General features: G+C 40.6%; 1 protein-coding gene and 2 long non-coding RNA genes across 3 annotated transcripts in view; 2 read left to right on the top strand and 1 right to left on the bottom strand.

Annotated features, from left to right (window-relative positions):
- The window catches only part of LOC106628425 (uncharacterized), a 32,937-nt gene extending 32,440 nt beyond the window's left edge, over window positions 1-497 (bottom strand). The window contains exon 1 of the long non-coding RNA XR_001331809.2: window positions 410-497. This is a non-coding gene — a long non-coding RNA (uncharacterized LOC106628425). The remainder of the gene's footprint in view (window positions 1-409) is intronic.
- Window positions 498-2,665: 2,168 nt separating this feature from the next.
- SPEF2 (sperm flagellar and cilia associated 2) overlaps window positions 2,666-15,153 on the top strand; it is a 74,869-nt gene continuing 62,381 nt past the window's right edge. The window contains exons 1-5 of the mRNA XM_088054364.1: window positions 2,666-2,759; window positions 4,497-4,599; window positions 8,900-9,149; window positions 12,843-12,980; window positions 13,991-14,070. Coding sequence (XP_087910490.1) covers window positions 2,702-2,759; window positions 4,497-4,599; window positions 8,900-9,149; window positions 12,843-12,980; window positions 13,991-14,070 — 629 coding nt within the window. The 5' untranslated portion in view covers window positions 2,666-2,701. The remainder of the gene's footprint in view (window positions 2,760-4,496; window positions 4,600-8,899; window positions 9,150-12,842; window positions 12,981-13,990; window positions 14,071-15,153) is intronic.
- Window positions 7,051-7,837, top strand: LOC148184522 (uncharacterized). Its single transcript, XR_015772432.1, has 3 exons — window positions 7,051-7,146; window positions 7,236-7,356; window positions 7,436-7,837. It is a non-coding gene; the product is annotated as an uncharacterized LOC148184522 (long non-coding RNA).

Below are 15,153 nucleotides of genomic sequence, written 5' to 3'. Positions count from 1 at the left end.
GTGCAGTTTCTTTCAGATGGATAAAAGGAATGAAATGTAACAGATGATCCCTGACACTTCAGTTTCTGCTCAACAGGTTGCGGCTTGATGTCCTCTATTGCTTTGACTATCATAAATTCACCCACTCCTCTTTCAAAGCAAGTCCACAACAAAATGCATTAAGTTTAAAATAAAGACAGAGTCTTCAGTGAAAAATTAATATGCATTCCACAACCCCATATTACTGACTAAAATATATATAATTCAAAATCTGTATTATTCAAAGTACTGAGTCCTGTGAAAATCAGTTTGTAATGCCCAGAGGCATTCCTAGCAGAGATGTTAAAAATTGAAAGCACAGGAAGTGAACAGTTTTATTCTTTAAAAACACTGGTGTTTTTAGCAAGGGTAGAAAGAGGGAAACACTTACTTTATTTGTTTTCTGCAATTATTGTCCTTTAAATGGTCTCTGGACTTTGATTTCACAGTGCAGAACACAGCCATCTTTCCAAGTTCTTAAATTCAGGGAAAGAATTAAGTAAAATTTGATTAATATATTATCCAATCACTTCTCAGAATAAAGAAAGCTACATTAATTTGTTAAAACTGATTTAGATGAAACAGCAAGCCACTACTGAATTTAAACATTAAATTCCACATCTTTCTCATAGTTCTAGCTTATGTGAGCAAGATTTTATTATGTCATCTCAGCAGACAGAAAAATTCATGTTAATTTTAAAGAAAATCAGGTGCTTAGAAATTCACTGACTATGATCATGAACTTGAAGGAATACATTCCATGAAAAAAATAAATCAAAGATACCGGAAGTACCAGCCTTTCAAAGTCAGAGGTGATATGGAAAGTTCTATACTTAATATAAATCAATTCTGGTTTACACATTTTAAATTAACATAAGCTTCTGTTAATGACTACTTGCAGCAACCCCTAAATGTATATCAACATAAATACATATACATTGATTTCTGGTGCCATGGGAAAAATTCCATGATGAATCTAACATATGTTTGCTCTTTCTTGCCTGACAGACCAGAAAAACACTCTGATGATAGATTCACCCACTACAATCATAAAAATATCAAAAATGGAACTTCTTTCTTCCCCTCAAGTGTGTGTATTTTTATGAGTTAAGATACATTCAAAACTTCAAATCCTTAGAAGAACAGAAATAGTAATTTAAACATCTGCCCTAAAAGTACTTCCTCTCTCTTGAAATTTCCTGTTACTTCACTCATTCATGTGCCACTGACTCTACACTAACCTTTTCAAGATTTATAAATGCGTGGCCAGTTATATATTTATATTCTTATTCTCAGGATTTAATTTTATTTAAAGCACACCCTCTGTCAAAGCACACAGATTTAATCTGAAGAATTCTGTTCTCAGGGAATAGAATCTGTAACATTCCAAGTTAACTACCACTTTTGAAAATTATCGTTAGCTTGTTGTCTGTCTGTCATTAGCCACCAGACCATTTTGTTCCTGCCTTTTGTAGCAAAAATAATCCTTCCCAATTCTGCTGAAAGGTACTTGAAAACGAGTAGTTAAAATATTTTTTCCACGAAAAAAAAAAATGGCCAATTTAAATACGTGTGCATTTTCCACATGTAGCTCTCTTCCCTATCCTGTAGCGTTTTATAACACACGTTTCAAATAAGAGAAGTGGAACCACGCATGATTGTTTCGGCGTGATTCTAAAACAAAGATGACTTAATGCAAACAAAAGCTGAGCAAACACTGTCTTTGCCCGAAGCGGGCTCGGCTCCCGCACGAGCAGCTGTCTGGCACAGGGACACTCCCGAGTCTCACACCAGCGGCGCCGCTGGAAAACTCCGCTCGGCGTGTGCAGCGCGCGTTCCGGACTGCCAGAGCTCTTCTCGGCACTGCTCCGCTCTCCCTCCCCCTTCCACAGGGCGCCAACTCGGTAATACTGTGTGCTCCTATGAGAACGCATTTGGGAAAATCACCCTGGATTAATTCTCTTTCTCCCGCCAGACTGCGCTTTGTAGAATCACAACAATCAATCACGTTGGAAAAGATCCTTGAGGTGATCGAGTCCAACCAGTGAGCCAGCACTGCCGTGGTCAACCAGACCATGGCACGGTGTGCCACATCCGTTAAGTCTTTTCTTAACACGTCCAGGGACGATGACTCCACCACCTCCGTGGGCAGCCCATCCCAGTGTCTAATCACCCTTCCTGCGATCAAATTCTTCCTGATTCCCAGCCTTTCGGTCTCCGCCCTGCACCACCCCCACCAGTTCATGGAGCAAACACGGACCGCGCCGGGGTCGGGGCGGAATAGGCAAGTAGCTGTTCAAACAAATACACGTGGAACGCGCAGCCGGAGCAGGCAGCACTGCGGGGTGGCAGCTCCACGCCGGCAGCCCCGCAGGGCTCCGAGGCAGCGGGCAGAGCGGGCATCGACCCCCGGCACCCGTCCACGTCCCCCCGGCTCCGGGCCCGGCCCCCCCGTGCCGACCCCGCCCCAGCCCCCGCCCGCCCAGCACCTCCCCCGGGGCCGCCCCGCCCCGCCGCGCGCTCACCTTGCCCCGCGCCCGGGGACACCCGCGCGCCCGCCCGCCCGCCGCGCCTGCGCGCCCGCGCCGCCTCGCGCCCCGCCCCCGCCGCGCCGGCGCCGCCCGCGGTCGCCGCGGCAACGGGACGCGGAGCCGGGCGGCGGCGGCCGTGGGCGCTTCACGCCATGTCCCACATCCTGTGCGAGTGGCTCAACCAGGACGTGAAGCTCTCCCGGCGCATCGGTGAGTGGAGCCCCGCTATGCGGGGACGGCCGGGGCCTGGCCGCTGGGGCAGCGGGGTCAACGGGGTCAGGGTCGGGCCGTCGTGCAAGGGGTTCCCGCGGCCCGCTCCCTTGCTGCGGCCACGTGCCTCCACAGGTACATTTTTAATCTTCATCTGCAAGGCAGGGACTACAGAATCGTAGATTCGTCAGAGTTGGAGGAGACCTTCAGGACCATCCAGTCCAACCATGCAGCCAGCAGTGCCTCTGTAGCCCCCTGAACCACTAAAGCACATCACCCAGCGCCAGATCTAGACACCTCTTGTACACCTCCAGGGGTGGTGACTCCACCACCTTCCTGGACAATATATGCCTGAGAATTTTCAACCTGAAGTTAATTCTCCTCAAGGAGCAGGTGCTCTCAGGAGATGGAAGGTGCTCAAACTAAAACTGCTAATCAGGACTCCAGAGAATAAAAACTAGTTTAATATGTTTGGAAAGTGCTTTGTTTTGAATGGTAGGTGTTATGCTGACGTTGGAACAGCATTTGTTCTACAAGGATGCAGCAAAACCGTCAGAAAAATTAGACGGGCAATTGCCAACTGCATGAAGTTTAACAAGACACCAAGTTCTGCATCTGGGGTGGGGCAACCCTTGTTGTGTGTATAGACTGGGGAAGGAGATGCTGGGAAAACTGTGCTGGGGAAAGAGACCTGGGGCTGTGGGTCAATGGCAAGTTGAACACGAGCCAGCAGTGCTCTGAGAGCCAGGAGGGCCAGCCCTGTCCTGGGGGCATCAGGGACAGCATCACCAGCCAGGCAAAGGAGGGGATTGTCCTGCTCTGCTCTGAGCTGGGGCAGCCTCACCTCAAGTGCTGGGGGCAGTTTGGGGTGCCACAGTATAAGAAACATATTAAACCATTAGAGAGTGTCCAAAGGAGGTCCATGAGGATGGTGAAGGGTCTGAAGGGGAAGCCCTGTGAGGAGTGACTGAGGTCGCTTGGTCTGTTCATTCTGGAGGAGACTGATGGGACACCTCACTGAAGTTACTCCTTCATGAGGGGAAGAGGAGGGGATCTCACTGATCTCTTCTCTGGGGTGACAGTGACAGGACCGAAGGGAATAGCTTGAAGCTGTGTCATTGGAGGTTTAAGTTGAATATTAGGAAAAGGTTTTTTCCCCAGATGGTGGTTGGGCATAGGAGCAGGCTCCCCAAGGCAGTGGTCACAGCACCAGCCTGACAGAGGTCCAGAAGTGTTTGGAAAATGCTGTCAGGCATGTGGTGTGTGACTCTTGGGGTTTGCCGTGCAGGTGCAAGAGTCGGACGAAATTCTGATGTGTCCCTTCCAACTCAGCATATTCTGTTATTCTTTGGTTGTATGAAGAGGAGCACATTAGAGCTAGCTTGCTTTTTTTTTTTTTTTCATTTGCATTTTGTATGGAAAATTTAGTAATTATAGTTTATAAATATTTTCACAATCTCTGTGACAATTATGATGATGCTTTCATTTTAACACTGAAAATTAGAAATTACTATGTAAAGCTGATGTTGCAGAATGACTGCACAGAATGTATAATTATTTGTGATTTGAAAACTATTACTGCTAGATCAGTGTCCTAAAATTTCTTTTAATTATTTACTAAACCTTGGATTTAGTTTTGTTATAAACACAATAACAAGTTTTATTAAAATTAACCTTTGGATTCCTTTAATTATTTTATTTTAAAAACCCAAAAAACCATGGAACCCCCAAACTTAGTTCCAGGATCATTTCCAGAAGACTTTTCTACTGGCTACCTCCTAGGAGAACTTCTCCACAAATATGGTCTTCAGGATGACTTTAAACAATTTTCACAGAACAGGTTAGTACATATGGATAACATTTGGTCTCCTATATAAAGTTACAAGTCTCTTCCATAAAGTAGATAAAATATCTATTTTCTCAGCTAGGATTTGCTAGTGCAAGGTAGAATTTATTGAGATTTAAAATATTTTTACAGGAATTCAAAAGCTAAATATGTTTGATGCATGAATTGATTTTTTATTTCCAGAGAGACTGATCACAGCTCAAGAAAATTATACATTTTAATTGTAACTACAAAAGTACCTTGTTAGACCAGAGGTTCAAAATGCCTTTCAAGGATGTCTGTAAGATTGGGAATAGTGGCAGTCTGCCCATGATCGGTGTAGAGTAAGGAATACAGAGTTGTGTTCTGGTGGTGACTGTAATATTTTCACTAAAATGAAAATTTTGGAGAAACATTATGAGGCTCTGAGAGGGGCTCGGGCAGAAAATCATATGAGATTTTATAAATTTACAGGTAATCTGAGATAATATCTATAATCGAGAAGAACTGCAAAATGGGAAGTTGAAAAATCTTGTGCATATCTGTGAACTTTCATACATTGATGATGCAATTCATGAGGTTGGCTTATGCTGTATTTTGTCAGACCATGGTGCACATGTACCTCAAGACACATGGTGCACAAGTACCTCTAGGCTGTATAAAATCCTCCTGCTTCTTCTGAACCTCTTGTTTTTATGTTCTTTGAACTTCTAATGTATTCACACCCTTTCCTATCTCAAGTCCCACCAAACTGTAGGAGAGCAGGTTGAGCATAGCAAATAAAGGCAGCCAACAAAAAGCAGTTTTGCACAGCAGTTTTTGAGCTCTGTTTCTAGGACTTCTAGATCTTTTAGGAGTTTCTGGGATCATTGGAAAACCTAGGTAATTCTTAGAGTGCCTGCTCTTGCTGGGAAAAATGGCTTCAGAAGGATTTATTTCTAGCAAGCTCTAGCACCTTATAACAAGTATTCTCAATTCTTCCCAATAAAAGGGTGCTTTGAGCTCTTGTCTGCAGGTGATTGGAGAGGTGCATTTAGTAAAGACACACTTCAGTAGGTGCAAGAAGTGATTGGAAACTGTGATGAGACAGTTTATATGTGCTCAGCAAAGATGGGGGATGCATGACAGGGCATGATACCCAGTATCCACTGGAACAACAGCCCAGAGTATCAGAGGCCTCAGCCTGAATTTCTCTCCAGTGAGTCAATTCTCCCTGTCTCAGACTGATTGGAGTATCTTCATCAGGGGGAGGTGGTAGCTTTGCCTATGAAGGTGTGTGATCATGGAGGGGCTGTGTTATCAAATCAAGCTGCTGCAGAATGAGGTCTGTACATTGGACCTCCTCTGACACACTGCAGATACAGGAACCTGGACCCACAGCTGTGCTGAGGAAGGGGCAGGCAGAAATGTTGAGATAGGAAAAGGAGGTGACTGGCAGCTGGTGACTTCTGTGAGGAAAAGGAAGGTGTGTGCTCCTCCTGCTGAACCACAGCTGCAGAACAGGTTCATTGTGGTGGTAGCAGGTGAGTGCTCTAGCACTGTGTAAGAAAACATCTGAGCAGGTGAAGTGCAAACCACCCCAGAGCACCAGGAGGAACAGCTGGGGATAGCAGTGGGAGAATTTATCCTGCAGGAGATGGAACTTCCATCAGCTGACCTCACACACTAGCCAGGAAGGTTTGCTGCATGCTGGAGGTTGAGTCCAGAGCTTGTCCAGCCCTTGTACTAATATCCCTGCTATTTTTCTCTCTGTGGACACCAAGGATACTGCCAGAGACCTGGAGCCAAAAGCGTGAGGGGTCCAAGTATTTACTTTCCTTGCTTCTGCTGGTGGATGGGCTTGATGAGGAGTGGATAGGTTCTGCAGGTCAACAGGTGGTTGTGCAGCTGCTGTCAGCCACAGGGATTTGCTTTTCCTAGTCACAGATCCTCTTTTGAGAGGAAAGACTGCTAGGAAGAGAGGGGATCCATCTCTCTAAGTTGGGCAAGGAAATCATTGCTAACAGCCTGGCAAAACTGGTGAGAATAGCTTTAAACTAGGAATGAGTATTGATGGGGAGGTTTAGTCTCAAACAAGAGAGGAAGTGATGGCCTAGACTGGCAAGCAAGAGGAGGGTCGTATGAATAAGAGCAGCAAGACACTGCAAAAGTCTGCCCACCCCAAATGTATGCATGCAATTAAAGAAGTGCTAAGAAGATAGTATTTTGGCAGAAGCATTCACACCTTTTCTAAATTACTCTAAACTTTTTAAAATCACACAACTGGCTGCTTCTCTGAAGTGCCTATATAGTAATGCATGCAGCATGGGATCAAATAGAAGTAATTAGAGGCCTGTGAGCAGTTGCTGTGTAATTATTGCAGCTGCATAATCACAGAAGGGCAGTGGGATAGCTCCCAGGGCTGGTGTGCTGCCATGGCTTGATATAGGCTCTTTAAAATGGATGGGCTGGGAAGGTGGGGACTAAGAGGAGCTGCCCCTATGTGAGAGAGTAGGGAAGATCCAGGATCTGCTTCTGTAGTGGCCATTCTGAGTGGTCTTCCTGCTTGAAAGAGATGGCAGAGTATGGCTGTTCATCAGTCTCCCTCTCAGATTCTCAAATGAGTATCTGCCATGCTGAGGCTGAGGTGCTTAATGCCTTCTCTGTCTTAGCCTACTAAATAGAACACTCAGAAATCCCAAGTGCCTGAAACTAACAGGAAGGTCTGCACCAGTTGTTCACTCTGTGTGATCTGGAAAACTTCCAAGGATGGAGACTACACTACATCTCCAGGCAATTTATTTCAATATGAAATTTATATGTATTATACATGATTGCCCTCATGTAAATAAGGGTCTTGTCTTATGTCTAGGCAGAAGAGCAACAAGAAGGGCTTTTACAGGTATTTCCACATCAAAAGGAAGGCTGGGGAAAATGTGGACCTGCTGGGACATGAAAAAGACTAAGGTATCTCAAGGCCCTGAGACATACAGGAAAGTCTGCAACAAGATTTACCTATGGAGAAGGAACGGCTTAAGGAACATTTAAATGAATTGGAAATGTGCGAGTTCATGAGACCTGATAGCACATATTCACCTAGGCTGTCTGACCTGGCTGATACTGTTGATGGGCCACTCTTTAAAAGTTTGTGGTGATCGGAGAGATCCCTATGATCAGGAGACTGCAGCTGTTGCTCTTCTCTTCAAGAAGTACAAAGAGGGAGGAGTAGAGAAATACAAGCTAGTCAGCCTCACAGAATAAAAAGTTAAGAGCTTCTCAATGCATGTAGATTATTTCTGGCAAGAGGTCTCATCTTAACCTTGAATCAGAAAAATGCTCAATAATCATTTTGTAATAAGCTCAGTGCTCAGTAAGCATTGTAAGCTTCAGTTCAGTGTAAGTGTGTAAGAAATAAAGTATGGGCTGTTACAGTGAGAATAATGCGCTCCTGGAAAGTTTAATCTAGAAATAGGATGAATACTGTGTTACCAAAAGGTCTTCAGTTAAAATTAGACATTTCTGTAGAATTATGCTTCATCTTGGCTGACCTCAAAAGCTTGTTGGTCCATGTGAAGGAACTATTGTGAACTAAAGCAATATCTTTGGACTCAGACTGAAGTTGTGGATATGTCTGATGAAATTTGACGTGCTGATTGTTATAAACTAGTAATTTATTGTTATTTGTTTTTCCCCTGTATATCTGTTGATCTTGAGTGTTTCTTCATGAGAATCTACATATCAAGAGAAATATTAGCCTGCAAGCCACTATTTTAGTTTTGAATATAAACTGCTCATTTAGAACATAGACTTGTTTTCAACACTGCTTTAACTGCTTTAACCTGTGTGTCCATTTATTTTTCTTGGAGAAAAAATATGTTGAAGTGTTGTAAGGGTTAATAGATAATACAGACCTTTTTTTTTTTGTCATTTCTTCAGTTTTAACTGGTGAGCGTTGGAGTGATTGATACAGCTAATACAGAAACTTTGTTTAAAATCCTTGTGTGTTTGGTGGATGATATACCATAAGCTGCAATTGCAGATTAGCTTTTGCTATTAGATGCACTTTGTGTGCACTTGTATCAGAATTTATATAATCCAGTGTGGTCTTTCTCATTTCAAAAAGTTATGTATAGTGATCAATGCTGTGCAGTTACCTGTACAGCGGTACAAAACTTAAGCCAATGTGTGTATCACATTATTTAAGGAAGGAACTCTGTAGTTGTAGTTGTTTTTTTTTCTCCTCCTATCTTGGAATGAGGTAAGTGTCATGACCATGCTTCATGTTGGAATTGAAAATAACTTTATGTTCTGGGTTTTTTTGTTGTTGTTTTTATAGAGATGCAGATGCAAAAATTAACAATTTTTCTCGCCTGAAACCCACCCTTTACCTGCTTGGTGTGCAGTTTAATGAGAATATGGCCCAAGACATCATGACAAGACAGCATGGGGCTGCAAAACATCTTTTATATGAATTGTATATTGCTTTGGAAAAAAAGAGGAAGGCAAAGCTCACTGGAGTTGCAGTGGAAGCAATGAGACCTGCAGCAACTGCAAAGCTTAAGTCTACTCAAAGTGGAAATCGAGAGGTAACTATGTCTGTTTTGTATAAATACAGAAAAGGTAGCATATTTACACATACCATTCACGCATGTTGTGTGCTTTCCCTCTCTACTTTGTAAATCTACTGTTCAAAACCTAGTACTTATAAGAAAAAGAAACAGTTCTTTGCTATGTTTTATACAGTGGGTTTGCACAGCTTATCAGGAACTCAATTGGATATTGATCTTCTGTGTTCTGTGTTTCTTTGTTTTGGTTCATTCTGTGTTATCTGCTCTATTTTCAAGCTTTCTCCAGACTTAAAATATTATTACAACAAAAGCTAGTAGTTGTTTAGCAGCTGTCTTTTCACTCCTTTGATGAGTACAGATTGAAGACTGCATTGTGGTCTAGGTATCAAGTCAGACTAATTTCCCCTCCAGGAAACCTATTTATAACTATGACTAGCTCTGTGCTACGGTGGTTTGGTTCATTCTGTTGCATGTCTCTCCATGTATTTATACTGCACTCAATTCTGCAATAAGCATATCCTGAGAAATACAAAGAGAGAAAAACAAAGGGAAAAGGGAACATCTAAGAGGAAGTCAGTGTTGATATGATAGGTTCTGTTAAAACTTCCTTCTTGTTTTCAGTAGTAATATTCAGTATGTCCAGACCATTATTTGTTATCAAGATGAGGAGTTTTTAAGAAGGTATATATCATGAATTAAATTCAGCTGGGAGAAATTTAACTTTTTTTCTTTATTTTTTTTTTCTGGTGCTACTTCTGAAAAATAGCCTACAAGCAGAAAGTTTACCAACATGTGCAAAGACTGTACCAAAAAGTCAATATATCCCTTCACCTGTAGAGGGATAGCTTAAGGAAACTGAGAAACTAAAGCCCTGTCTTTAGAAAAGTTCAGAATGGCATTTGAATCATGGCAGCATAGCTGAGGCTGGAAAGAGTCTCTGGAACTCACTTAGTTTATATCCCTTGCTCCAAGCAAAGCCAGCTATAGCAAGTTCCTCAGGACCTTGTTCAGCAGGGTTTTGAATATCTACAAAGCTGGAGACTTTCAGTAAAGAAATGCTTCCTTGCCTCCCCTAGTGCAGTATGGGACAAATCCTGACTGAAGTGTGACTATGGATGGCTATGGGTTGTTAAGAAAGGACAGGAGGGGAACAAGAGGTTGAGGGTTTGCCCTCTATATCAAGAGGTGGATTGAGTGTGAAGAGTTGTCTTTGAGCAATAGAAATGAGCAGGCTGAAGGCCTGTGGGTAAGAATCGGAGACCGAAGCAAAACATGGAACCCTGTGGCTGGTGTTTACTACAGTCTTCCTAAGTTGAGCCTATTTGCAAAGTCTTGCTTCAGCTACAGGAGGCATTGTGTTCACAGGCTCTTGTCCTGCTGGCGTTCTTCAGCCTCTCCAGTATCTGCTAAGAAAGTAGCACAGAGAGCTGTAGGCAATCCAGGAAACTCCTGGGCTGGAGGATAACTTCTTGAGCCAGGTAATTGACAGTCCTACCAGAGGGAATGTGATACTGGATCTGATGGTCACCAATGCAAACAAGATAATTGGGGGCATCAAGACTGGAGGCAGCCTGGGCTGCAGTGACCATGGGTTGGTGGCATTTTAGTTCTGAGGTATCAGGGAAGGAGTGAAGGCAGATCCCTGAAGTTCAGGAAAGCAGACTTCCAGCTCTTTAGGGACTAGGTCACCTGGGAGGCTGCCCTCAGGGACAAGGGAGGAGAACAGAGGTGGCGGATCTTTAAGGAATTCTTCCATAGTAAGCAAGAGCTATCAATTCCCAGGAGCAAGAAATCAGTCAAGGAAGACAAGAGACTGGCATGGCTGGCTTAGGGAACTGCTGGGAAAAAAAACACAGGTTGGTGAAGCTGGGGCAGTGAACTGGTAAGAGTATAGAGATGAAGTATGGTTGTAGGGGTGGATGTCATGGCAAAGCTAGAACTGAACTTGGCAAGGGACACAAAAAATATCAGGAAGAGCTTCTAAATGGTAAGCTTTTAGAAGATCCCATCCCTGGAAGTGTTAAAGGTCAGGCTGGATGGGACCTTTAAATAACCTGGTTTAGTTGAAGCTCTCCCTGCCCAAAGCAGGAGGCGTGGAACTAGGTGATCTTTAAAGTCTCTTCCAACCCAAACCATTCTATGATTCTATTCCACATGCCCTCTCACTGGATACCGGGCACAAGAGCACAGCACCTCCCTCTGCACTTCCCCTCCAGAGGAAGCAGTACAGAGCAATGAGGTGTCCTTTTCTGCCAGCTAAACAAAGATTGACATCATTGAAGTTAAAATCTCTACATTCTTTTCTATGGAGCTATTCCTGATATTCAGTTAAAGCATTTTTATAGGATTTTCTGTGTACATTAACGCAGAAAAACACAGTTTGAAGCAGTGGTCTCTCTTTTAATATGTTTATTGCTGTTTCTGACTCTTCATTGCTGGATATTTAACATTTGAAAACTGTGGTGCCACATGAATGAAACAAAATCCAAGACGGTAACAGATAAGAGAACTCATGTGCATGTTGCAGTGCAGGTGAGAGGTCAGAACCTCCAATAAGAGCAAAGAGCCCAAGACACTGAAAAGGTGACTACTTATTTTTGTAGACTTCTGAAGAAGTATTTCCTGAAGGTTATGTGCTTAATGAGTTAGTTAAAGCCACTGTGAAGGCTTCCTGATTCTGTGCTACACACTCACGTTTATAGAAGCACAAAGTGGTGCGCATAGAAACAAAGCCAATGCACTCTTACGAGACCTTATAAATGTTCCTATTTAAAAATCACTTAATATTAAGTTGGGAAGTATTTGCATATTGTAAAGCATGGAAAATATTTATAAATTTGAAGACAAAGTGTACATATCACAACTTATATGCATTTGAGATGTCCTTGTAAAAGAGTTTTGTCTCATTGTTCTTTTGTGAAGAAAAGACGAGGCCTTGTACAAAAGCAGGAAAATGACAGGAGAAGGGCATCTATAGTGGGTATGGCCTCAGAACATCTTGTACTTCTGTGTAGCTATTCTGATGAAATAAAAAAGGAGGAACAAATTTCTTTAGACATGGGAACACTCATCCAAAGCAAAGTTTATAGTTTCTGTAGAGGAAATGGCCAGGAATCAGGGTGTTGAACCACACTGACAAATGCCTTGAATAATTTGGTATGCATTTTCTGTGGGTAATGAAGGGAGAATGTCTTGCTGTGGTTATTTATCTGTTCCATTGCTACTAAATGAATAAGAAAGAAAAAATGCCTCCTCACGTATCTAGAAAAGAAAATGCAAGCAATATGCAAAATACTCAAAATAACATTTTAAAAGAATATTTTGGGATATATATATTTTTTGATGTACTATATATTTTTGACTATCTTTGACTTCTTTTTATAAAAACTGTTTTTCTTCTTTATTCCACCTTTACCTGCCAGTGTGTCTGGTGCACATTAAATTAGTGTAATTTATATGTTTGTTACTTCTTGATCATCTGTGCTGGTGTTACCTAATGGTAGTCTCAGTTTCTGTACCAGGAAACTGGTATTCCTAGTTTCTGTGCTATATTCAGGCCTGAAATAGGTACCATACTAGACCTAGAATTCAATGAAAGCCCTTAAAAGCCTATAAAGTGCTGCTCATCTGCTCAAGTCTGGAGCCTGATAATCTCTTCTAGTTTCTTCCGGAAAGATGATTTTCAGCTTAATTATATTTGCTTCGTATCAGCATTACATAGGAAGGAGACAAAATGAAATAATGGCCAGGATTCAAACAGCTGTTATACAGACTCAAAAACAACCATCAAGACCCACCATAAAATCTTTTGAAGCCAAAAGATTCTTAAAGAAGAAAAGGGAAGCAGAGGTAATTATCATCTACATTGTTTTAATGCTAATTACATTAACTCAAACCCCATGATTTCTGGGACCATTTATGATTACAAATAGTGTACTTGCACCATCCAAAAGTTTATGTCAAAATAATATAAATTCAAAAAATGAAAGTTGGGCTGAATATTTGTATGATTATAATTTTGCATTTATTTTTCAATAATTGTTTTGATGTAAGAGGAATTTCATATGGAATAAATTCCACAGATAGGTAGTAATTTCATTGCTGAGAGTAGCTATGAGTCTACTAGAAAGAATTAAATTAATTAAATAAAATTTTATTAAATAAAATTACTAAATAAAATAATTAATGTTCCTTTTTTATTTGTGCATTATAACATTTTGCACCATAATGTTTGAACTGTTCTGTAACACACTATGAAACTGTCTTCTTATTAAATGGTAGTAACAGCTGAAATTGACAATAAGCTTAACTCAAATCAAGAGATGCACTAATTTTTAAAAAATCTGCATTTGTAGTACCAAAAAATTATTGGATTGTAATTCAAATTCATGGATTCTGTTGTCATCATGGGTGTAACTATTACCACTTTTTGCAACTGGGCAACAGCAACAGATGTGTTTAAATCTAGATTTTATTAACATATAGTAAGATAGTTACTTGAATAACTGTCAGAGATACATACAAGCTATTAAATCTAAAGCTGATCATATTCCAGAGTATCTTCTTTCAAATCCCCATATGTGAGAATTATATCCTCTGCTAGAGCTCAATGCAAAATCATAATTACCCTGCAGAAAGAACAGCTGCAAAATTCTAGGATTTTCTGGCTGCTGGAAGTAGGTGTAGCTAGGAAAGGGCAAGAGGGCAAGGAAGGTGAAAGGTGTAAGATGGAAATCATCTTGCCTTTATTTTTGGTTAACATGACATAAAAGTAATTCCCTAGTACTTGCTCTGTTGAACCTTCTTTATGGTGCTTTCTGAAGAGAAAGGAAACATAAAGTTCTGTGTTACTTCTTCAGAATGTATACAAGGAGATAGAAAAGTTTGAGAAGTCTTTGAAAGGAAATGCCTCTGAAGTACACAGCCATGTGACTGACAGGTAACATTTGGATGTTAAATTGTTAAGAACTGGCAGGATTCTACCTCAGGTGTCTGCTATGACTATGCTTAAGTTTGAGTGTTTTTAACTTAAGTTATAACTTTAGTATTTTTTAACATTAAGTTTTGTTACTTCCTTTTATCATAATTAATTTTTAACAAGTTTAAAATTTAAATTTCTTCATGTTTTATTAAAAACGTTTGTTTAAACTGCAAAGTATAGTTATTTTCCTAGAGAGATGAAAATAGCTACAACTGAAACAGCTGTGACAGAACGCTGATGGACACCTACTTGTAAATAGAAGTGAATGCAATTTATGACACTCTTAATTTCATTAGAAGTTCTATTGTTTGTTATAATCTCTGCAGTTTTAGTTTTCTATAAGTTGTACAAAAAATAGTAATTTTTATTTACAAAAACTTTAAAAGTTTTTCACTTTAATTCATTTTTAGTCACTAAGACATAAATGTTTTAAAAATATTATCTTGATTTTTTCAGACACTGATAACATATTCATTGTATAATGTAAATTTAAAGATTTCTATGATGAGCATTATCTATAAAGTGTCGTTGTGTTTACAACCAGCTTTATACATATTTTGATATATCTTTGTGTAATTACCTTTTAGACACATGTCATTTGAGATTTTTTTATTTTCTAACTACAGATGCATCTTGGTAAATAAGTTATGCAGCTGCTTCTATACAGAGTTTTTTTTGTGTTAGTTTTTACTCTTTTCCTTGTTTAAGAAGATTTGCATTTGCCTAATTCAATGTAACTTCATTATTTTAGTTTCCAAGATTCTAAGAAAATGTCATAGTTGAAAGTGTTATGAAAGAAACTTCAGATTAAATTAACTGCTGAATAGTTTAATTAGTCAATTACCTAAGACATCTGATCATTTGTTTTATACAAATGCCTTTTAAAAGTTTACAGTGTTTTAAACATCTTATAGCTACTATTTTTAAACCCCTTACTTTGAAAATTAGTTAAGAGACATCTTTCCAGATGAAGCCTAAGGCTCTGACCAAGCCTTGACTTTACCTAGATAGAAAATTTACCAATACACCCAGAAGTTTTCT

Source organism: Pseudopodoces humilis, chromosome 4 (assembly GCF_049639895.1).
Source record: "Pseudopodoces humilis isolate 2021_Gansu_Grassland_sample_001 chromosome 4, ASM4963989v1, whole genome shotgun sequence".
Taxonomy (NCBI): Eukaryota; Metazoa; Chordata; class Aves; order Passeriformes; family Paridae; genus Pseudopodoces; species Pseudopodoces humilis.
This window is presented reverse-complemented; position numbering and strand designations above follow the sequence as displayed.